The 23,310-nt window shown below is 43.2% G+C and overlaps 1 protein-coding gene across 1 annotated transcript in view; it reads left to right on the top strand.

Annotated features, from left to right (window-relative positions):
• The first annotated feature begins 490 nt into the window (after nucleotides 1-490).
• LOC126980341 (mucin-5AC-like) overlaps nucleotides 491-23,310 on the top strand; it is a 62,808-nt gene continuing 39,988 nt past the window's right edge. The window contains exon 1 of the mRNA XM_050830097.1: nucleotides 491-588. Coding sequence (XP_050686054.1) covers nucleotides 549-588 — 40 coding nt within the window. The 5' untranslated portion in view covers nucleotides 491-548. The remainder of the gene's footprint in view (nucleotides 589-23,310) is intronic.

Genomic DNA, 23,310 nt, shown 5'->3' with positions numbered 1-23,310 from the left:
TGAAGGGGAAAGAAAGGAGGAGGAGGAAGAGGAGGAAAAACAAGAGGATGGAGAGTTAAGTGAAGATGTAGAATTGAAAGAAAGGTAGAGGAAAGAAAGGAGGAGGAGGAAGAGGAGGAAAACAAGATAACGGAGAAGTAAAATGAAGATAGAGGAGAGGAAGGACTAGGAGGAAGAACACCTGGGTGGAGGGTTAAGTGAAGGATGATGGAGAGGTGAAGGGAAGGTAGATAGACCAGGTGGAGATAGAAGGGGGGTCGACAGGTAGATAATTAGAGGGATAGACAAGGAACAAAAAGGTAGACACTGGAGGGAGGGGGAAAGGTTACAGAGGGAGGGAGACGGAAGGGAGGGGCAGGTGGGTAGGTTACGGAGAGAAGGGAAAAGGGAGACAAGGAGAAGGTGAGATGGAGGGGGGGGTGAGCGCGAGGGTGGTGGTGGTAGTGGTGGAGGGGGGGTGAGCGAGGGATGGTGGTGGTGGTGGTTGTGAGCGGCGGGCTGGCAAGGCTGCGGCAAGTCAGTGTGTAGCTGGCCGCTAGTCCGGCAGGATGGTGGTGCTACTGCTGTTGCTGTTGTGGAGTGTTGCTGGTACGTGTGGAGGCCGTGTTGCGCGCCGCCTCCCACCCCCGAATGTGATGCGTGTGGAGGTGTTACTTGTGTTTACCGTTGTGTTGTGATGTGGTGTTACGTCCAGCAGTGATGACTTGGTGTGTGTGTGTGTGATGACTGACTCGTGCTACCTGCGAGAGAGCGACGCACCTGGGCATGAGTTCGTCAGGGAAAGTTACCTGGCGTGTGTTACCTGGTCCTTCAGCCTTGTTACCTGGCTCACGTTACGGCCAGGACCAGGAAGGGGAGAAGGGGGAGCGTTGAGTCTGTGTGTGTGTGTGTGTGTGTGTGTGTGTGTGTGTGTGTGTGTTTGTGTGTGTCTGGGCATTACCGCTACATGGAAATCGTGTATCAGTGTGATGTAAGGGAGGGAATATATTGCATGTCTTCCTTTTCACTGTAAGTCGGTGGTTGGGGAGCGTCGTGCGGGTCGGGTGAGTGAGAAAAGAGTGAAAGTTCGTGTTTATGTGTCTGTTCCCTTCACTGTCCCACTCCCTCGAGACGTTTCCTCCCTTGCCATGCCTCGTCTTCGGTGGGTAAGTACAGAATTTTGTGTTATGGCAGCGATGAAGAAGGAAGACTCAGGATGGATTTGGACTCCTCTATTTTCTTTCATCTGCACTGTGCTTAGCGGGATTTTGATTTGTTGTTTTGTTTTTGCCTTAAGTTGCGTCTTCTGTTGTAATATGAGAACGTAGACCAATTTACCGCATTATAATAGACATGTGATTCTTTTCTGTTTACTTATGTCGCACTCTATAGGAAAAAACAAGCTACGGGATATTGTTTTTACACGTTTTATTTTTTATCTACTTCCTTTGCTGTAAAAAAATGTAACAACGGGGAGTAGTTTACAGCATTAGAATAGATAAGTAATTCTTCTATTAACTTACGTCGTACTTAATGCGAAAAACTAGTTACGAGATATTGTTTGTACTCGTTATTCAATACCTTTTACTCTCCACCTCTACCTGAATGAAAGTAAATACCCACGCCGCACACAGGTAACACAACAACAGGTAGCATCAGACCACAACAATACCTAAGCCCGAATTAATGCCTTACCTGAGAGAATACCTAGCAGAGAGAGAGTGGCACAGGTGTCAGGTAAATGCATCCCTTTGTGTTGCACCTGTAAGCTAATGGACTTAAACAAGGCAGGTGGCGTTTCTGAAAGTCAGGTGAGAACGTAAGGGAGAGTTCCTTCGTCAGTCTGGCTCAGGTGTGTCCAGGAAGAGGGAGGGAGAGGAGGGAGAAGAGGAATAGGTAGAGGAAGAGAGGGAGATATAAGAGAAATGGGTAGGGGAAGAGAGATCAGGGGAGAGGAAAAGGAATAGGTAGAGGTAAGAGGAATGGGTAGAAGAGGGAGAGGTAAAAGAAATAGGTAGAGGAAGAGAGGTAAGAGGAATGGGTAGAGGAGGGAGAGGTAAGAGGAATGGGTAGAAGAGGGACAGGTAAAAGAAATAGGTAGAGGAAGAGAGGTAAGAGGAATGGGTAGAGGAGGGAGAGGTAAGAGGAATGGGTAGATGAGGGAGTGGTAAAATAAATAGGTAGAGGAAGAGAGGTAAGAGGAATGGGTAGAGGAGGGAGAGGTAAGAGGAATGGGTAGAAGAGGGAGAGGTAAAAGGAATAGGAAGAGGGAGAGGTAAGAGGAATGGGTAGAGGAGGGAGAGGTAAAAGGAATAGGTAGAGAAAGCGAGGTAAGAGGAATGGGTAGAAGAGGGAGAGGTAAGAGAAATAGGCAGAGGAAGAGAGGGAGAGGTAAGAGGAAAAGGGAGAAGTAAGAGGAATGGGCATGGGAGAGAGAGAAGGTCGGGGAGGGAGAGGGTTGGGAAGGCAAGTCTTACCGCACTCTCCCTCTCCTTCCCTCTCTCTCTCTCCCTCCCGCTCTAAGAAACAGTTATGCGGTTCCCAGCGTGGTAGTGAACCCCCTCTTCTCTTACTCCTCCTCCTCCTCCTCCTCCTCCTCCTCCTCTACTCCTCTTCCTCGTTCTTCATCTCTCCTCCGCCTCTTCATCTGCCTCTCTCACCATTGTCTTTCTTGTTTTTGTTCTTTTTATATTGTTCTTGTTGTTCTTGTTCTTCTTATTCTCCTCCTCCTCCTCCTCAACTATTCCTCTTCCTCTTTCTTCATCTCCATCTTTCTCTCACCTTTGACTTTCTTTTTTTTTTTTGTTCTTTTTCATCTTGTTCATGGTCTTGTTATCATTGTTCTTGTTCTCGTCATTCTCCTCCTCCTCCTCCTCCTCCTCCTCCTCCTCCTCTCAGAATCACCGAAAGGGATACTCAACTTTTATGACCGTAAAAAAAAAAAAAGTGTGTACATGAACCGCTAGTTTCATGTACGTGAGATGTGGGCTATTTTACACGCACACAGATTACTTACATGACTCGTGTGCGTGTGCCTGAGAGTGTTATGACGCAATAAAAAAAGAATAGCGTCAAATCTCATTATCTAGATTTGTGTAGTGTGTGTGTGTGTGTGTGTGTGTGTGTGTGTGTGTGTGTGTGTGTGTGTGATGATTGATAGAGTTAATTTTAAGGGATTGTAAGAGAGAAATATGTATGTATGTATATGTGTATGTATGTATGTGTGTATGAATGTCTGTCTGTATGTATGTTTATAGGTATTGTATAAAGTTAGGTAAAGCACAATAAACGATGCAATATAATGAATAACGATCAAAATAAAAACCTATAAGAGAAAACAGATTAATGAAAAAAATACATATAACAAAGCAAATACAAAAATGAGTGTATGAATTCATCGCTGTATATGTGTGTGTATGTATGCATGTATGTGTGTCTTTATGTGTGTATGTATGTATGAATGTAGGTAGATATGTGTATGTATGTAACCTAACCTCACAAACTCATGTCATCTCATCTCACCTTAGCTCACCTCACCTCACCTCCTCTCATCTCATCTCATATTTTTTCACCTCAGCTCACCTCACCTCATTTCATCTCATCTCACCTTAGCTCACCTCCTCTCATCTCATCTCATCTCATTTCACCTCAGTTCAGCTCACCTCATCTCATCTCATCTCACCTTAGCTCACCTCACCTCCTGTCATCTCATCTCATTTCATTTCACCTCAGCTCACCTCACCTCATCTCATCTCACCTTAGCTCACCTCACGTCACCTTCATTAACAGGTATTAGGAGCAGGAGCGAGTACTAGTGTGGGGTAATAGGCTACCTGTCAGAACGCCGGGTCACACTTTTACCTAACCTCACCCGAGTAACGTAAAGGAGCCAGATACTTATTGTGATCCTTTGTTAATGAGTCCAGAGGGAGGGAGAGGAGGAACAGACGGGAGTAACGGGAGGGAAGTAGTGAGATTGCTCCTTTTTTTTTTCTCCTCTTCGTCATTTCATCATCATCATCATCATCATATTTCTGGTTCCTGTTTAATTGTTTTTGTTATTCTCTCCTTTTGTTCTTGTTCTTTTTCTTCTTTCTCATTTCTCTTTGTCTTTCTCCTCATAGTCCTTCTTTTCCTTTGTCATCTTTATCACCAGTATCTTCTTATTTCCTCATCTTAATATTTCCCTTCTCTTCTCTCCCCCTACTGCTCCTCCCCCTCCTCCTCCTCCTCCTCTATAATGAGCCGTACAGAACTCTCCGCTCACCTTATCTTAATTTCATCAAAAGTTATGTTATCGCAATAAAAAAAGAAAGCGTTGCGGAAAAGAAGGGAGAAGGAGAACCGTACCGGGAAGAAGGAAAGGAGGTCACGAGAGAGAGAAAAAAAAGAAATAGGAAAGAAAAATAATTGAGTTAAAAATAGAGAGAAGATTGTATTGAAGAGGAGAATGTATACGTACTGTCAGATTGAAAACAACAACAACAACAATAACAGTACTAATAATAATACAGTAACACATAACAGTAGTAGCGGGCTTTTTTTCACATTTGTTACCTTTTTTTTATGCCCAACAGCAATAGTACTCATAATAACAACACAACAATAACATACAGCAATAATAGTAGTCATAAAAATACCTTTCGCATCGTACAAGAGAAGCAAAGTGAAAGGGAGAGTCACACTACGTAGACGGCGCTCACCTTTACCTTACCTTAATTACACCACAAGGCACAGGTCAGACGGCACGAATGCCATAATGAAGGCTAATAAAGAACACCTCAAGGTAGACCATTTCCCCCATTGCGCCAGGTGCGTTAATCAGCTGACTTCGTACCTACCTTTACCTGCACCTCCATACCTTACCTCACCTCGCCGCTCTGTGATTGTATAAGCGCAGGTGAAGTGGAGTGAAGAAATGAATAATAAAATGCCTGAGGGAACACGTCTGAGCGGCGACCTGTCTTGTGTAATGCTCTGCTTCCTGTGTGTGTGTGCGTGTGTGTGTGTGTGTGTGTGTGTGTGTGTTGGTTTGCTTCAGTAGATACGAAAAGAGAGAGAGAGAGAGAGAGAGAGAGAGGTAAAGGCAATCTTGTAACCTGTTGACACCTCAGAAGTAGACAGCAATTTCTCTCTCTCTCTCTCTCTCTCTCTCTCTCTCTCTCTCTCTCTCTCACAAACACACACACACACACACACACACACACACACACACACACACACACACATGTTATTCTCTCTCTCGCTCTTTCGTTCTCGCTCTCTTGCATCACCTGAACGAACGAGAAAGTGAGGTGCGTTCCCTGCATGCTTACGTTCTTACCTGCCTCGACCTGCCTTCCTGTCTACCTGTTGATTGTCGCGGGAAGAGGTTGGTTACGTCACTCTAATGGCATGGAAACCGGTTACTGTGTTATTTTTAGCTTTATTTCTTTCGTCACATCTTCTTGTCTCTCTCTCTCTCTGTTCCTTCCTTCCTCTCTCTCTCTCATCTCATCTTCACTTTCGATTTCTCTCTCTCTCTCTCTCTCTCTCTCTCTCTCTCTCTCTCTCTCTCTCTCTCTCTCTCTCTCTCGCTCTCTCTCTCTCTCTCTCTCTCTCTCTCTCTCTCTCTCTCTCTCTCTCTTCAATTTGTTCTTGTTTTATTTTTTGTTTTATTTTGTTTTTTCTTTCTTTCTCTTTTATGTTTGTTTCCTTTTTCTCGTTTTTTTCTTCTTGTTTCTTTTTCTTTTTTATTTTGATGTCATTACGGATTCTGCATTTCTCGTTTTTATACTCCTTTTTTCTTCTTTTTCTTTATCCTTTTCTTTCCTTTCCTCTTGCTCTTTTTTTTCTTTTGTTTTATTTCTTCCTGTTTCTTCTTCTTCTTCCTCTTCTTCTTCTTCTTTTTTTCTTCCCTCCTCTTCCTCCTCCTCCTCCTCTATGTTTGATTTGATGTTCCCGTTTTCCTTTTCATTTCCTTATATAACATTTTCCATCCTTTTATCTCCTCCTCGAACCCCTCCTCCTCCTCTTCCTCTTCCTCGTTGTCTTCCTCCTCCTCTTCTCTTTTTATAGTTCATGGCCCATTTTCTCCTTCGTCTGGTCTGGCAATACTGCAAGACTGTCTGATGAAATTCCTTGAAAGAAGTTAAAACACGATGTAAATTCTTTCCACGGAGCCACAAGAGGGAAAAAAAGGAGAGAGAGAGACAGGTTGCAGAATTGAGGTAAAGAAAAAAGAAATGATGAAAAAAAAATGTAGAAGAGAAAAGAACGAAAATAAGTGAAAGGTACTGAAGAAAGGAAGGAAGGAAGGAAGGAGGAAGTGATTGTGGAGTAGCGCTGGTGATGATGGTGATGACTGCGGTGGTGTTGGTAATGATGGTGGTGATGGTGGTGGTGGTGGTGGTGGTGGTGATGGTGGTGGTGGTGGTGGTGCTGGTGATGGAACATTTTATACAATACTTCAGCCGTTTCACAATCATTACCATTCATTAAAAAGTCATTGAGAGAGAGAGAGAGAGAGAGAGAATCGTATTAGTGCGGTCCAAATTCATCCCGTTAATCGAGGCGAAACAAGCGAATCAGAAAAAAAAACTGTAAAAGAAATATACCTTGAAAATGAAAAATGGAAAAAAAAAAACGTGAAACAAAAAAAAAATGGTTGCCTGCTGTCGATTTTATACTCTATTTTGGTGCTTTGATATACGGTGTTAAGTAGTAGTAGTAGTAGTAGTAGTAGTAGTAGTAGTAGTAGTAACAGTTGATGGAATTTTTAAGATGTTTTTTTTTTCCATATTTCTGTCTTCATAAATTCCTCTTGTTTTTTTTTTTTTATACTTCTCCGGATATGTCTTCTTCCTTCCTCTTCAAACCCTCCTCCTCCTCCTCCTCCATCCTCCTCCTCCTCCTCTTCCTCCTCCTCCTGTTATCATGCCTGCTTTTGTGGTCATTTTGGTTTCGTTGGAACTTCCGGTAATCTCTCTCTCTCTCTCTCTCTCTCTCTCTCTCTCTCTCTCTCTCTCTCTCTCTCTCTCTCTCTCTGTCCGTTATTTCCTGTAATTTTCTTTTTCGTTTCCTCATATTTTCTTTGCTTCTGAGGAATAACTTTTTCTTCCCTTCTTTTATGTCCGCGAACCCGTACTTTTACATTATTTTTTTCTTGCTCCTCCTTCATCACCTCCTCCTCCTCCTCCTCCTCCTCATTAGTCTCCGAACATCATTTTATCTTTCCCCTCATTTCCCATTTTCTCGCATCTTTTATTTATCGCCTTTCTTCCCACGCACCTCCTCCTCCTCCTCTTCCTCTTCCTCTTCCTCTTTCTCTTCCTCTTTCTCTTCCTCTTCCAAAAACGTCCCCAGTCCTTACGGTTCTCCACACACACACACACACACACACACACACACACACACACACACACACACACACGCCCTTCGCAGCCTCAGCTGAGCGCCCACACCTCCACAGGTAACAGTTACTCTCCCCCAGAAGAAGGTATTAAGGAGAACTGAGGCGACCCGTATAAGGTGTGTGTGTGTGTGTGTGTGTGTGTGTGTGTGTGTGTGTGTGTGTGTGTTTAGACGCGCTCAGGTATGCACATAACTCTCTATTCTCTCTCTTTGTCACTCTATCTATCTGTTTATCTATCTATCTATATCTATCTGTTTATCTATCTATCTATCTCTATCTATCTTGTTGTTTACTCACTTTTCCTTTAGTCTCCCTTTGCGGTCTCTTCACCCTCTTGACTTTCCTTCCCTTTCTCTTCTCTTATATGTCCATGCAAAACATCACCGTATTTACTTAAGCGCCACCACCACTACTACTACTACTACTACTACTACTACTACTACTACTACTGCTGCTGCTGGAAAGGGAGCGAGGTGAAGGTCATGCAAGGTATCGAGGGAGGCAGAAGGTTCAATTACACTGCCAACTGGGTCGAGAGAGAGAGAGAGAGAGAGAGAGAGAGAGAGAGAGAGAGAGAGAGAGAGAGAGAGATTAAAAAAAAGTGTGTTAGTTTAAATGCTTTACCTCCACTGTCTCTGCCTCTCCTCCTCCTCCTCCTCCTCCTCCTCCTCCTCCTCCCCCCCCCCTCCTCCTCCTCCTCACCTGCCCTTCCACCTCACATTAGACTTTCACTCGCATTCGCCGCACCAACCTCTCTCCTTCCTCCTCGTCCTTCCCTCCCTTCCCTTCTCTCCATCCCCCTTCTCTCTTTCTCTTCCCCTCCTTCCTTCCTTCCCGCCCTCTTTATTTATGCCTTTATCTATCTTCCTACCCTTCCTCCTTCATTCTTTTATATATCTTCCTTTTCCTCCTCTCTCCTCTTCCTTACTCTCCGTCCTCCTTCTTTTCTATCTTCCTTTATTTCTTCTTCCATTCATACCTTGATCTCCCTTCCTCCTCCTTCATTCATTTTCTTTCCTTCGTTTTACTTCTCTTTGTCTTTCCTTTCCTCACCCTTTTTCATTCATTCCCATTCTCTGACCTCCCTTCCATCCCTCCTTCATCTTCGTTCCTTCCCTTTTCCTTCCCTCAGTATTCATTCCTCTCCCTCTTCTCCCTTCCTTCCCGCCCTCCTTCCTCGCCTCTTCCTTCCTCCCTCATTATGCAAGTTACATTTCCCTCTCTTCCTGCCTACGACCTTAAGGGAGGCGCCCAAGTCATCATCTCCCTGCCTTTTATTTGTTAGTGGGTGAATGTTAAGAGGAGTTGGATATTACGTCTCTTAGCATCCCTTCTGTCTTGTCTTTCTCCTGTCGTGTGTGTTTGTTTGTTTGTGTTGGTGTGTGTGTGAGATTCTGTTGTGTTCTTGTATGTTTTTTTTTTTAATGTGTGTGTTTTGTGTATGCATTTGTTTCTACTTCGTTGATGTTTTTTTCGTTTTTTTTCTTCTTTTTTTTCTCCTTTTTTTGGCGTGCTGTTGAGTGTATTGTTGTGTTGTTGTTGTTGTTGTTGTTGTTTTTCTTTTTGTTGTTGCTTTCCTTTTCTTCCTCTTTTTGTTTGTTGCTTTTGTGGTGCCGTACTGTTTTTTTTTATTTACTTTTTTTTTTTTTATAGTTGTGCAATGAGTTTTTGTGGCTCTTTTATCTGTTTTGTAGTTTTTTTTTTTTTTTTTTTGCTACCATTTATTTCAGTGTGTGTGTGTGTGTGTGTGTGTGTGTGTGTGTGTGTGTGTGTGTGTGTGTTTAGTCATATTTTCTTTCTCTCTTACGGCAAGGTATTTTAAGAGACTGTACCACCAAGGGAATTCCCCGTCTTAAATCTCCTGTAATCTCCTCTGAAAACACGTCGAGCTATTACTTTTCTCTAATTAGTGTGCGGCGGCGTAGAGTGTGTGTGTGTGTGTGTGTGTGTGTGTGTGTGTGTGTGTGTTGCGTAAGGAAGGTGAGACATGCGGGGCGACGACTTACATCATAATCTTGAAGCGCTCCCTCCCTCGCCTACCTTTCCCTTTCTCCCAGTGACCCGGCTAATATCACCGATGACGTTCCAAAAATAATGAAGAGAAGAGAACAGAACAGAACAGAAAACCATTATTGAGTTTTGAAACAGCTTGACTCCATTTCCTCTCTCTCTCCCAGTGACCCGACTAATATCACCGATGACGTTCCAAAAATAATAAGGAGAAGAGAACAGAACAGAACAGAAAACCATTATTGGGTCTTGAAACAGCTTGCCTCCATTTCCTCTCTCTCTCCCACTGACCCGACTAATATTACTGATGACGTTTCAAAAATAATAAAGAGAAGAGACGAGAAGAGAACAGAACAGAAAACCAATATTGAGTCTTGAAAGTGCTCGCCTTCCTTTTCCTTTCAGTGACCCGGCTAATAATATAACTGATGACGTTCCAAAAATAAAACAATAATAAAGAGAACAACTTTATTAACTCTTGAAATTCTCCTCGCGTTACTTTCCCTCTCGAAACAGTGACCCGAGAAATATAATTGATGGTTCAAAAAAAGAAAGAAAATAGAAGAGCATTATTAACTTTTGAAGATCTGTTTGCCCTCCTTTCCCTTTCTGCCAGTGACCCGACTGATGTATGACCTTGTAAGCCTGTAAGGAAGAAAATAATTGAGATGTAGATTATTATGTCATGAAAATCCACTCGCCTTCCTTTCAATTTAGCAGTGACCCAACTAACGTAATTTATGACGTTTTAAATCTCAGAAAAAAATAATAGAGAAGAGAATTTAAGTACCTCAGTAAGATATAAACTCTTGAAAATCCACTCGCCTTCCTTTCAATTTAGCAGTGACCCAGCTAACTTAATTCATCACGTTTCTAAGAAAAAAAAATAATAGAGAAGAACATTGATATAAGCACCTCAGTAAGATTGATTACCTCTTGAACATCTGCTCGCCTTCCTTCCCTTTTCTCTGACACTGACACGACTAACTTAATTTATAATGCTCTAAGTCTCTAAGGAAGAAATGTAAAGAGATGAGCAATCCAAAAGTGCCTCAGTAATATTTTCTTAATTTATTTGTTCATTCACTTTTTTTTTTGTAGCAACTGTGTATTTTTAGCTTGTGTTGGTCCACGATATCTTTTTTCATGCATTCAATCAGTCATGTGTTTTTTATTTTTAGTTTTTAAGTTTACAAGAATTAAATGACAGCTTACCAAACAAACAAGTAATTAATCAGCCAATTAGCCATTTTTTTCAGTTGTTTATCTCCACGTTTGTAAAAGTAAATGGCAGCTTTCCAATACAATAAACCAGTCAATTAATTTCCCTCATTATTGCCTCCTCCGTCCTTCTTCCCTCATTTCTACCTTCATCATCCATTTCCTTACCTTCCCTTTCCCTCGCTCCCTTCTTTTCTCTCACCCCTTCTACCTTCATCATCCATTTCCTTACCTTCCCTTTCCCTCGCTCCCGTCTTTTCTCTCACCCTTCTTTCCTTATTAACTCGAGGAAATTAACCCACTTAGTAAATACCTTTTCCTAAACATTTTGTACCGAGTAACTGCAAAAGAAATCACGCAGTCGGCCAAGCAATATTTTTTTCCCTTCTTTTCGTAACTAATTTCCACGCTGGGTCAGAACACAGGTGGGGAGTGGACGTGTCTGGCCTGCTTGGAGAGTGAGTTAGGGAGTTAGTGCGTGGTGGGTAGACATTCCCTCCTCAAGGCGAGCTTCATCATGCTGGGGTTACATTCTCTAGCATCATGCCCACCACCACCACCACCACCATTAAACACGCAACCACTTCTTCCTTTCCTTTTCCACATCTCTTTCGCATACCATCATCACCACCACTACCATCAACAACAACAATAAGAGTAATACAAGCACCACCATCACCACCATCACCACCACCTCCCTTCTGCTTCACATGTTTCCTCTCCTCCCTCCTTCCTTCCTTCTTCCCTATCTCTCTCTGTCTCTCCTTCCTTCCTTCCTACCTTCCTTCTACTACCACCACCACTACCATTAAACCCCCAACCACAGTCTTTCCTTTCCTCTCCCACCTTTCCTTCGTCTACCATCATCACTACCACCATCAACAACAGTAAAATAAGCACCACCACAATCACTACAACCATCACCATCTCCCTCTTGTTGTAAATGTTTTTTTCTCTTCCTTCCCTCTTTCCTTCCTTTCCTCTTTTCTTCCTCTGTCACCTCCTCTCTCTGCCTCTCCTTCCCTCCTTTCTTCTACTACGAACACCACTAGTAAACTCGCTACCCCCTTTTTTTTCGCCCCCTCTTCCATCTCTCGTTCCTCCATTATCATCACCACCACCACCACCACCTCCATTATCTTACGTAAGTTTTCTGCTTGTCTGCTTTTAAGTAAATACAAGAAGACAAAAGAGTCGTCTCATTTGCGCTAATCATCCCACGCCCCACGCCCAAGGACACACACACACACACACACACACACACACACACACACACACACACACACACACACACACACACACACACACACACACACACACACACACACACACACACACACACACACACACACACACACACACACACACACACACACACACACAGTAAGCAAACGGCAGACATCAATCAGTGTTGATTTCTCTTCCTCTCTCTATTTTTCCTCCATCCCTCCCTATTTCGTCCACTCTATCATCCCCCCCCCCCCCACTCCACCTTACCTTTCCCTTCCCTAATGAACCTGATTACCTGAGTTTCATCACCAAAGCGCAGGTGTTCAAGGCACTCATGAGGATTATTTGCACACACGCACGCACACACACAAAAAAATACACACACACACACAAACACACACACGCACTACCTCTGATTACACCCATCCGCTATAACCTACACACACACACACACACACACACACACACACACACACACACACACACACACACACATACACCTCGCCTCAGTAACAACCTGTAAAAAAAAAAAAAAAAAAAAAAAAGGCACTCTTCTATTTTATTCTCCTCTTATTACCCGTACATTACCCACTTGCTTCTCCCCCCCCCCCCCTCTCCCCCCCCCCGTTGATTACATCCGTTTTTCTTCTAAAGGGGGAGGGGGGAGAGGGCGTCCTGTTGCGTCGTTTTCCGTCTTGTTATTACCGTTAATGAGCCTGTTAGCGATGCCTGGCCCGACAACAATCAGGAGCAGGTGGAAAAGGTAAAAAGGTGAGGTGTTGACAAGGAGGGGAGGGGGGGGGGCGATGGGTAATTAGGAATGAGGAGAAGAGGAAGGGGAAGAGGGGGGTGATAGGTAACTAGGAATGAGGAGAAGGGGAAGGCAGGGAAGGGGAGTGAGGGAAGGGGGAAGGGGGATGATATTATGGACTTTTCCTCTTCCCCTCCCCCCTCTTTCCCCCCTTTAACCCCCTTCATCCTTCCTTCTTTCCTTCCTTTCTTTTTTTCTTTCTTTCTTCCTTTCTTTCTTTCTTTCTTTCTTTCTTTCTTTCTTCTTTCCTTCCTTCCGTCCTTACTTACTTACTCTTTTCTTCCTTGGTAACAAAAAAAGGAGAGAGAGAGAGAGAGTAGCTTATTAATCATCACAAAGAAAAACTATATACCTCACCATTGTACTTCTGCCTCAGGTGGTCAATAAGTTTACCAATATATCCCCCTGGGTCGTAAGAGTGCACCCAGCCTCCCCTAGGGTATTAGTTCTCTCTCTGCCAATATCGCCAAAGGGGGGAGGGCCTTGTACTGTCTCTGATCTTCCCCTCACTCCAATATTATCCTTCCAATACAGTCTTTGAGGGGTGGGTCTTGAACTCTGGCAATACTGAAACTTGTCCTTTCCTATTATTTTTTCCTTCGTTTCCCTCTTTTTTCCCTTACCAATCTGATCTTCCCTCTTACTCCAATATTATCCTTCCAATACAGTCTTTGAGGGGTGGGTCTTGAACTCTCTTTGGCAATACTAAAACTTGTGCGTACCTATTATTTTTTCCTTCCTTTCCCTCTTTTTTCCCTTACCAATCTGATCTTCCCTCTTACTCCAATATTAACCTTCCAATACAGTCTTTGAGGGGTTGGTCTTGAACTCTCTTTGGCAATACTGAAACTTGTCCTTTCCTATTATTTTTTCCTTCGTTTCCCTCTTTTTTCCCTTTCTCTTATCTTCCCTCTTACTCCAATATTAACCTTCCAATACAGTCTTTGAGGGGTGGGTCTTGAACTCTCTCTTTGGCAATACTGAAACTTGTCCTTTCCTATTATTTTTTCCTTCGTTTCCCTCTTTTTTTCCTTACCAATCTTATCTTCCCTCTTACTCCAATATTAACCTTCCAATACAGTCTTTGAAGGATGGATCTTGAACTTCCTTTGCCAATACTGAAACTTGTCCTCTCCTTTATTTTTTTTCCTTCCTTTCCCTTTTATTTCCCTTACCAATCTATCTTCTCTGTCCCTTATTCGCCCCTGGTTCTGATCTTCCTCCTCACTCCAACATTAACCTTCCAATACGGTCTTTGAGGGATGGATCTTGAACTTTCTTTGCCAGTACTAAAACTTGCCTGCATCTTTTTCCTTCCTTTCCCTTTTTCTTCCCATTTTCTCCCATTCCATCCCATTCTATCGTATCCTTCCTCCTCCTCCTTTTTCTGTCTCTTTCACTTGCTCGGTCAAACTTAATGACAGCTCTTAATTTTGTGTTGTATACCGTCCCTTCCCCCCCACCCCCACCCCCCACCCCATACACACACACACGCACGATCATTGTTATAAAAAAAAATACTAATGATAAAGATAATAATCAATGTGAAACCGGTAGGAGGAGAAGGTATTTGCCTGCTATCTGTTTTCCCTTTTTTGTAATTGTGGTGAGAATGGTAACTGGTGGTCTCGTTTTGAAGCTTGTTTTTGTTTGTTTTTGTGTTTGTGGAGCCATTAAGTGGGATTCTCGTTTTCTTTTTCTCTTGTTTTGGGTTGCTGGTTAATACGGGCTGTTGTCTGCTGTTAGTCTTGTGGTAGGTGTGGGTAAGTGGACATTAACCGCACTTTGTTTTTTTTTTATTTATTTGTTCTTACTTATGGCTTTTACTTTTTATTGACTTCTGTGGTGGTGGTGGTGGTGGTGATGATGATGGTGGTGGTGATGGTGATTGTGGTGGTGGTGGTGATGATGATGATGGTGGTGGTGATGGTGATTGTGGTGGTAGTGAAAGGGGTTCGATTATGTTTGTTTTATTCCTTTTTGTGGCAGGGAACAAAAGACTACAGTATATTTTTTTAATCAGCGGTGAGGGAAACCTTTCTATCGCGTTAATTAATATTTTCGTGATGTCAACGGTGAGGGAAAGGCTTCTAATTAGCTTGTTATGATGCCCTACGAACACACACACACACACACACACACATATTTCTGGAGCTTTTTTCGTGTTTTTTCGTGTCTTGCTCGTGTTTTTTTTCCTTTTCTCCATCTATTTTCTCCTTTCTTTCTCCTTTCAATCCCTTCTATTTTTATCTCTTTTCCTCTGTTCCTCCTTCCTTCCATCCATGTATTTCTCTCTCTCTCTCTCTCTCTCTCTCTCTCTCTCTCTCTCTCTCTCTCTCTCTCTCTCTCTCTCTCTCTCTCTCTCTCTCTCTCTCTCTCTCTCTCTCTCTCTCTCTCTCTCTCTCTCTCCCCACACACACACACACACACACACACACACACACACCTTGTCCTCACTCTCATGATTCACACATTCTCCTCCATCCCATTACACTCTCGTCACGCTTGTCTTCCTATCATCTTCACCCTCTTAGCACCGTACAAATATAGTGAAGGGAAGGGAAGGGGAAGGGAGGGAATGGGAGAAGGGATTGGAAGGCCAGGTAAGGTAAGGTAGGGTGAGGAGGAAGAGAGAGTACTAGAGAGAAAGAGAGAGAGAGAGAGTGTGTGTGTGTGTGTGTGTGTGTGTGTGTGTGTGTGTGTGTGTGTGTGTGTGTGTGTGTGTTTGTTTGTGTTTAAATGATGTAGAAGGAGAAAAGGAAGAGAAGAAGAGAAAGAGGGGACAGAAGAGGTGATGGGAAGGGGAGAGGGACCAGAGGAGAGGGGAGAAAGGATAGAAAGCCAGGAAAAGGGAAGGGAAGGGAAGGAAAGAAGGGAAAAGGATGAGGCTTGAAAAGGAGACGGAGAAGAGATGGAAAGCCAGGGAAGGGAAGTGGAAGGACGATGAGAAGATAAGAGGAGTAAAGGAAGAAAGGAGAAAGGAAAACGGATGAAAGGGGAGGAGGAGAGGAAGAAGAGAGCTGGAGGGGAACAAGGAAGGGGTGCTGTGCGTAGGCGAGGCAAGGATGAAGGGAGTGAGGCAGAAAAGAAGGGAAGAAAAAGATGTTTAGTCTCGAAGGAAGGTAGACGGGTAGGTAAGTAATCTTTTGGAGGGGTGACTTTTTTGTTTTGCCTTAGTGTGGCTGGAGGGGAGACAAAGGGGGAGGAGAATGAAGGGTGCGGAAGAAGGGGAGAAGGAAAGGTGTGAGAGGGAGAAGCTGGAGAGATAAGTGTAAAAGGTGGGGATGGAGGAGGAGAAAGGAGAAAGGAGGTGACAAGCAGTAAGGAAGAGAAGAAAAATGAAAGTGAATGTAAGGTGAACAGAAGGAAGAAAGTGAGAGGAAGAGAAGGGAGAGGAGAAAAGGAAGGAGATAAGAAAGAGTGAGAGAAAAAAATTATTATAAGGAATAGAAGAGAGAAAGAAAGAGTGTGTTTAGGACTTAGAGAAGAAGATAAAGGAGGAAGAAAAAACGAAAGAAAGTGAGGGAGGAAAGAAAATGAAAATAAAGAAAAGAATAGAGAAATAGAGAATGCATAGAACTTGGAGATAAAGGGGACTAGAAGCTAAAGAGAATGAATGAAGGAGGAAAATGATAATAGGGTAGAATATATAGATAGCTAAATTAATAGATAGAGTGTGTGTTTGTGTGTGTGTGTGTGTGTGTGTGTGTGTGGAGGGCAGGCGTGTAGGCACCAGCAGCCCGCGGCCCCACACGCTCAAAAACTGGACCTTATTGCCACAAGTCCACGCCGATGACCTTTCGAAGTCCGGCGGGTGAAGGCTCTTGGTCGGCGGCGGCGGCGGGTGTGGTGGTGATGATGGCGTGGTGATAATGGTGGTGGTGATGGTATGGGTAGTGGTGGTGAGGTAGAGATGAAGAGGGATGGTGACGTTTTTGTTGTTGTTTTTGGTGGTGGTGGTGATGGTAAGAATGATGAGTCAGCTAATTAGTAGTGATGATAGTGATGATGATAATGACATAATAATGATAGTGATGGTGATGGTATTGGTGGTGGTGGTGGATTAGTGATGATGAAAGACTGGTGATGATGATAGTGAAGTGGGAATTATGGTACTAGAAAGAGTGGTAGTGATGGTGATGATGGTGGTGGTGATGGTGGTGATTAAGCCGCCCACTGCCCATTATCTTCGTGACGGGGCGTGGAGAGGCGGGTCCTTGCCACGCCCACACGCCCAGCAAAATCGTGATAGGCGTGTGTGTGTGTGTGTGTGTGTGTGTGTGTGTGTGTGTGTGTGTGTGTGTAGGTAGGTTAACTGTTAAGTGTTTACCTGCCACGCCCCAGAACAAGATCCACAGGTGTTGAGGGGTCTGTTAATCACTCTTGCACAGGTATTTCGCTTCACCTGGTCCCGTCTGACTCGCCACCTTTCCAGGCTGACCGGCGGCTCTCAGGCGGAAGTAGAGCGAAGGAAAACAGCTGAGGAAGGAGTGTGCATAGCGCCAGGAGGAGAGGAGGAGGAGGAGGAGGAGGAGGAGGGAAAGGCTGATCTTGCAGTGAATTATCGTCTTCTCTTCATAATTTCTGTTTTCTCCCCTTATCGTCTTGTCTTCCCTTCTCTTCATAATTTCTGTTTTCTTCTTCTTCCCCTTCTCGTCTTGTCTTCCCTTCTCTTCATAATTTCTGTTTTCTCCTTCTTCCCCTTCTCGTCTTGTCTTCCCTTCTCTTCATAATTTCTGTTTTCTCCTTCTTCCCCTTCTCGTCTTGTCTTCCCTTCTCTTCATAATTTCTGTTTTCTTCTTCTTCTCCTTCTCGTCTTGTCTTCTCTTTTCTTCATAATTTGTTTTCTCCTTCTTCTCCTTCTCGTCTTGTCTTCCCTTCTCTTCATAATTTCTGTTTTCTTCTTCTTCTCCTTCTCGTCTTGTCTTCCCTTCTCTTCATAATTTCTGTTTTCTCCTTCTTCCCCTTCTCGTCTTGTCTTCCCTTCTCTTCATAATTTCTGTTTTCTCCTTCTTCTCCTTCTCGTCTTGTCTTCCCTTCTCTTCATAATTTCTGTTTTCTTCTTCTTCTCCTTCTCGTCTTGTCTTCCCTTCTCTTCATAATTTCTGTTTTCTTCGTCTTCTCCTTCTCGTCTTGTCTTCTCTTTTCTTCATAATTTGTTTTCTCCTTCTTCCCTTTCTCCTATTCTTCTCTTCTCTTCATTTTCCCATTTATTTTTCTTCTACTCTTCATTTCTCTCCCATTTTGTTTTCCTCTTCTCTTCTCTTTGCTTCATTTATTTATATTTTCCTTCTCATCCTCCTCCTCTTTTCTTTCCTCTTACTTTTCTTCTTCTTCTCTTCTTTTATCTTCTTTTCTCCATCTATTATTTCTTTTCCTCCTCCTCCTTCTCTTCTCTTCTTTTCTCCATTGTTTCTTCTCCTTCGTCCTTCTCTTGTCTCCTCCATTTAGTTTTCTCTTCATCCTTTCATCCATTTGTTCATCTTCTTCCTTCTTTTCTCCATATATTTTCTTCTCCTCCTCCTCCTCCTCCTCTTTTTCTCTCTTCCATTTCTTCTTCTCCTTCTCTCGTCTTCTTTTCTCCATTCATTTTTCTCTCTTCCATTTCTTCATCTCCTTCTCTCTTCTTCTTCTCTCCATTCATATTTCTTCTCTTCTTTTCAACATTCAATTTCCATCTTCTCGTCCTCCTCTTCCTCCTCCTCCTCCACTACCACCAAAACCATATATCTAGTATTAAACCAAAACAATGATCTGCTCTAAAAGAAATCTCATTAACTTCTGTGACATTCTCGCGGCAGAGGTGACTTTCAAACGTTCCCGCACGCGCCTCTTGCAAGTGCTCTTTTTAACCGGTTCTGCAGCTCACTCAGGCGCTTGACAAACAGACCAGATCACTCATGCAGGCAGCCTCGGTATATGTAATCAGGCTTTTGGTTACCTGCTTTTCCATGCTTCCTGCTCTTCCTCCTCCTCCTCCTTCTTCCTTCTCCTTCTCACCTTTTATTCTCTGCTGGGTTTTTTTATTTCTTTTCTCTCTTATTCTTTTTCAATTGTTTATTTCGTCTTTTTTTACTTATCTTCCAATCTCATTACTATTTTTACTTCCATTCCTTTTCCTCCTCCTCCTCCTCCTTCTCTTCTTTTTTCTCCTCCTCCTCCTCCTCCTCCTCCTCCTCTTCCTCTTCTTTCTTCTCCTTTGCCTTTTTCTCCTCCGCCATAGATCCATTTTCTCTGCGTTGTTATCTTTTGTCTCTCTTGTATTCTTTCCTCCTCCTCTTCCTCCTCCTCCTCTTCTTCTTCTTCCTCTTCCTTCTTTTTCTCATTCTTTCTCCTCTACCATTGATCTGCTTTCTCCTTCATTCGTTTTACTTTTTTTGTTTCGTGTTTATTTTACTTGTCATTTATCCGTCTCATTACTGCTTCCACTCACATTCCTCTTCCTTCTCCCCCTTCTTCATTTTCTTGTTCCTCCTCCTTCGCCTCCTCCTCCGCCATAGACATATTTTCTCCTTATTGTTCTCTTTTTTCTCATTCTTTTCACATTTTTATTTCTTCTCTCTTTTACTTGCCATCTCCACATCTCATTACTGTTTCCACTTGCGTTCCTCCTCCTCCTCCTCCTTCTTCCTTTTCTTCTTCCTCCTCCTCTTCCTTCTCTATTCCTCTCTACCTCCACGTTTCGCACAGGTTAAGCATACCAAGGCAGAGGTTAATATGCATGACCAGTGAAAGGGAAAGGAGAGAAAGAACAGGTGAAGGCGTGGCTGTACGTGGCTGTGCAGGTGAAAGTGAGTGCAGGCAGGCAGGTACACGGGGTTAATTAGGTCTCAGGTAATTAGCAGGAAATGAGCCGATTTTGTGCAGAGATGAGGAAGTATAGAAGTGGATGATGATGATGATGAGGTGTGTGAGTCTGACGGTGATTTTACTTTTTTTAATTATCTTTATTAATTCATTCAGTCAGTCACTTAGTGTGGGTAAGAAGCGTGGCGAGAGAAAGTGAATGTGTGCGTGAGTGAGAATCGGGTATTTTATGATAATGGTTTGATTGTTATTGCGAGTTTTGCGCTGCTTATCTATCTATCTTGATCTGCCCCTTCTATTGATCTGTCTCCATTAGTTTTCTTCTTTTCCTCCTCTTCTCTTTTTTTGGCGTGAGTGAGAATCAGGTATTTTATGATAATGGTTTGATTGTTATTACGAGTTTTGCGCTGGTTATCTATCTATCTTGATCTGCCCCTTCTATTGATCTATCTCCATTAGTTTTCTTTTTCTTCTCTTTTCTTTTCTTTTTCTTTTTTTGCGTGAGTGAGAATCAGGAATTTTATGATAATGGTTTGATTGTTATTACGAGTTTTGCGCTGGTTATCTATCTATCTATCTTGATCTACCCCTTCTATTTATCTATCTCCATTAGTTTTCTTCTTTCCTTCTTTCTCCTCTTCTCTTTTCTCTCCCTTTTTTTCTTTTATCTTGCTGTGTCCGTCCGTCTATCTATCTCTCTGTCTCCTTTTGTTTTGATTTTCCCTTTTATCTATCTATCTTGATCTGCCCCTTCTATTTATCTATCTCCATTAGTTTTCTTCTTTTCCTCTTTCTCCTCTTCTCTTTCTCTTCCTTTTTTTTTCTTTTTATCTTGCTGTGTCCGTCTATCTATCTATCTCTTTGTCTCCTTTTGTCTTGATTTTCCTTTTTATCTCTCTATCTATGTCTATGTGTCTACCTTTATCTATTTGTCTCCTCCTATCTCTACTTAACCTGCCATTCTATCCATCTATCTATCTTGCTGTGTACCTGTTTATCTATCCGTCTCTCCCTCCTTTTTATCTATTTGCCCTATCTATCTGTCTTGCTGTGTGTCTATCTGTTTGTCTCTCTCTCTCTCTCTCTCTCTCTCTCTCTCTCTCTCTCTCTCTCTCTCTCTCTCTCTCTCTCTCTCTCTCTCTCTCTCTCTTCCTCTTTCTGTTTCATCAACTTATAAAAGAGAAAGTATTAAGTCATACACGCTTCCTCCTTTCCTCCCATCTTCCCTCCTCCCCTTCCTCCCATCTTCCCTTCATCAACCTCCCTTCATTCTCCCCTCCATCATTCTCCCTTCACCCATTCCTCCTCCCATCTCTTCCTCACCCCGTCACTACATCCACTCAATTGCTCATCCGTTCTCCCCTCTTCTCATTCATTCCTCCCCTTCTCCCCTTCCTCTCTTTACTTTTTTTTCTCTCTCTCCCTCTTCCCTTCCTCTTCCCTCCTTCCTTCTTTTCTGCATCTCTATCACTGCTTTGCTTGTTTGTGCCTTTGAGAGAGAGAGAGAGAGAGAGAGAGAGAGAGAGAGAGAGAGAGACTGGACGCCCGCCAACTTTTTACCTTCAACCCTCTTAACCATCATCACCACTAGCAACAACAACAACAACAACAACAACAACACATTACATACCTTCTTATCTCCACCATTCCTTATTTTCTTTCCCTTTTCCTCCTTCCTTTCATTCACATACAGTTCCTTTTCCTCTCTTTTCCACACTTCTTCTTCCCTCTTCTTTTCATTACTCTTTTGCTTCTTCCTTTACTTAATTATCACTCCTCTTATGCATCCCTTTTCTCTTCCCCTTTCTCTTTCTCTTATTTCCTTCTTTCCTTTAATTCTCTTCTCTTCCTCTCACGTTCTCTCTCTCTTTCATTCTCTCTCTCATCCATCTCCTTCTTTCTTTCCCTTCCATTCTCTCCTTTTCCTTCACCGTTCTCTGTTTCTCCTTCCCCCTTTCTCATCCCTCCCCTTCCTCCTTTACTCCCCCCTCCCCCCCTTCCCTGCCTCAATGCCTCCCCTTCCCCTTGGCAACGGAGGGCCATTTAGGGAGGGTGCCAGGGTCAGCCGGCCAAGAAACCCCCAGGTCCATATTCTTCCCTTCCCCTTCCTTCCCTTCCTTTCCACTCCCTTTCCTTCTACTCCTTCCCTTCCCTTCTTTACCCTTCCACTGCTCCCTTTCCTTTTCTTTCCATTTGTTCTTTCTCTTGTCCTCTCTTTTCACGTCTTCAGTTTTCCTCTCTTCTTCCCTTTCTTCTCTTCGCTTCTTTCCTTTCATTGCATTTCCTTTCTTTTCTTTCATATCGTATCCCTTTTCTTCCCTACTCTTGTATTTTCTTCTTTTTATATTTTCACTTTCCTTCTCTTCCCTTAATTTCTCTTTTCATATTTTATTTTTCTACACTTCCCTTCCCTTATCTAACTTACCTTCCCTTCCGTCCTCTTTCTTACCCTTTCATTCCCTTCCCATCTTCCTTACTCTCTTTACCACCATTACCACAACCACCAAAAGTCCTTCCCACACATCACAAAAAGCACTAATAGAGACGCTGGTGGTTTCTCCGCGGCGGGTGAAAACTCGTTTCTGATTGCATGGACGTGAGGGAGGAGAACGGAGGGAAGGAGGAAGAGAAGGGAGGAGGGACGGAGATACTAAGAGAGGAGGGAAAGGTAGAGAACGTACAGGTGGATAGGAAAGGTAGAGGACAGGTATGATTGGGTGGACCTACCTTACCTACCTACCTACCTACCTGATTCCGCTTACCTACTCGCTCTGTCTTCCTACCCGTCTACCCGTCTCTCACCTGCCCAGAACTCACCTGACGGGTTTGCAAGGTGTGGGGTGAGCGCTGCGCCGTCCCACTCACCTGTCTCTCACCTCTCACTTCACTCTCTCTCATTCTTCTCCTTGTCTTACCTTTCCTTACCTTCACTTCCCTTACCTCACCTTCCTATTTGCTTTTTACTTTTCATCCTCAACATATTTTCCATACCTCACATACTTCCCTTTCTCCTCCCTCTCATCTTCCCTCTTTTCTTTCTCTCTCATCTCCCTCTTTTATCTCTCACCTCTTTCTCTTACTCCCCTCACTTCCCCATCATCCTCCTTCTCATCTTCCTATTGTTTATTTATGGTTTTCTACTCTTCATTGTTTAGCATCCTTCCTTTCCCTTTCCTTCTTTTCCTTTACGTATTTATTCCCTTCCTTTCATTTCTTCACCTAACCTTTTCTTTATTTTTCCTTTTCTTCCCTGCTTCCTCGCTACTTTCTCTTTTCTTCCTGTCATTGTCTCCCTTAACTTTCCCTTCCCTTCCCTTCCCTTCCCTTCCCTTCTCATCCCTTCCCTTCCTTTCCCTTCCCTTCCCTTTCCTTCTCTTCTCATTCCTTCCTTTCCCTTCCCTTCCCTTTCCTTTCGTTTCCTTTCTTTTCCATTTGATTAGCTTTTGCACTCTTCATTCTCCCAATCCTTTCTCTTCATAACCATTCACCATTCACCATTCTCTTCTAAAATCCATTCACACCACTACATCTCTTCACTATTGTCTCCTCACCATATAACACACGCAAACTCATCCACCCCATTAGCTATTCACCATACGTCCTCACCATCCCTCTTCACCTTATCTGTCACCATACTATTTTTGGGAGTCTTCTTATAGCCTCTCAGCGCACTATACATATTCAGACTCCCCCCATCACCATATCGATTCACCATACCCGCACCATGCACTCACCATACCGGCCTTCCTGCCATCCGATCAAGCCCACTATGACAAAAAATATGGTGCCATAGTCTTCCAGCGGAGAGAGTGGCTAACATTGCACCATGATTATAGAGTAGGGAGGTACACACACACAC

This window comes from Eriocheir sinensis, chromosome 44, assembly GCF_024679095.1.
Source record: "Eriocheir sinensis breed Jianghai 21 chromosome 44, ASM2467909v1, whole genome shotgun sequence".
Taxonomy (NCBI): Eukaryota; Metazoa; Arthropoda; class Malacostraca; order Decapoda; family Varunidae; genus Eriocheir; species Eriocheir sinensis.
This window is presented reverse-complemented; position numbering and strand designations above follow the sequence as displayed.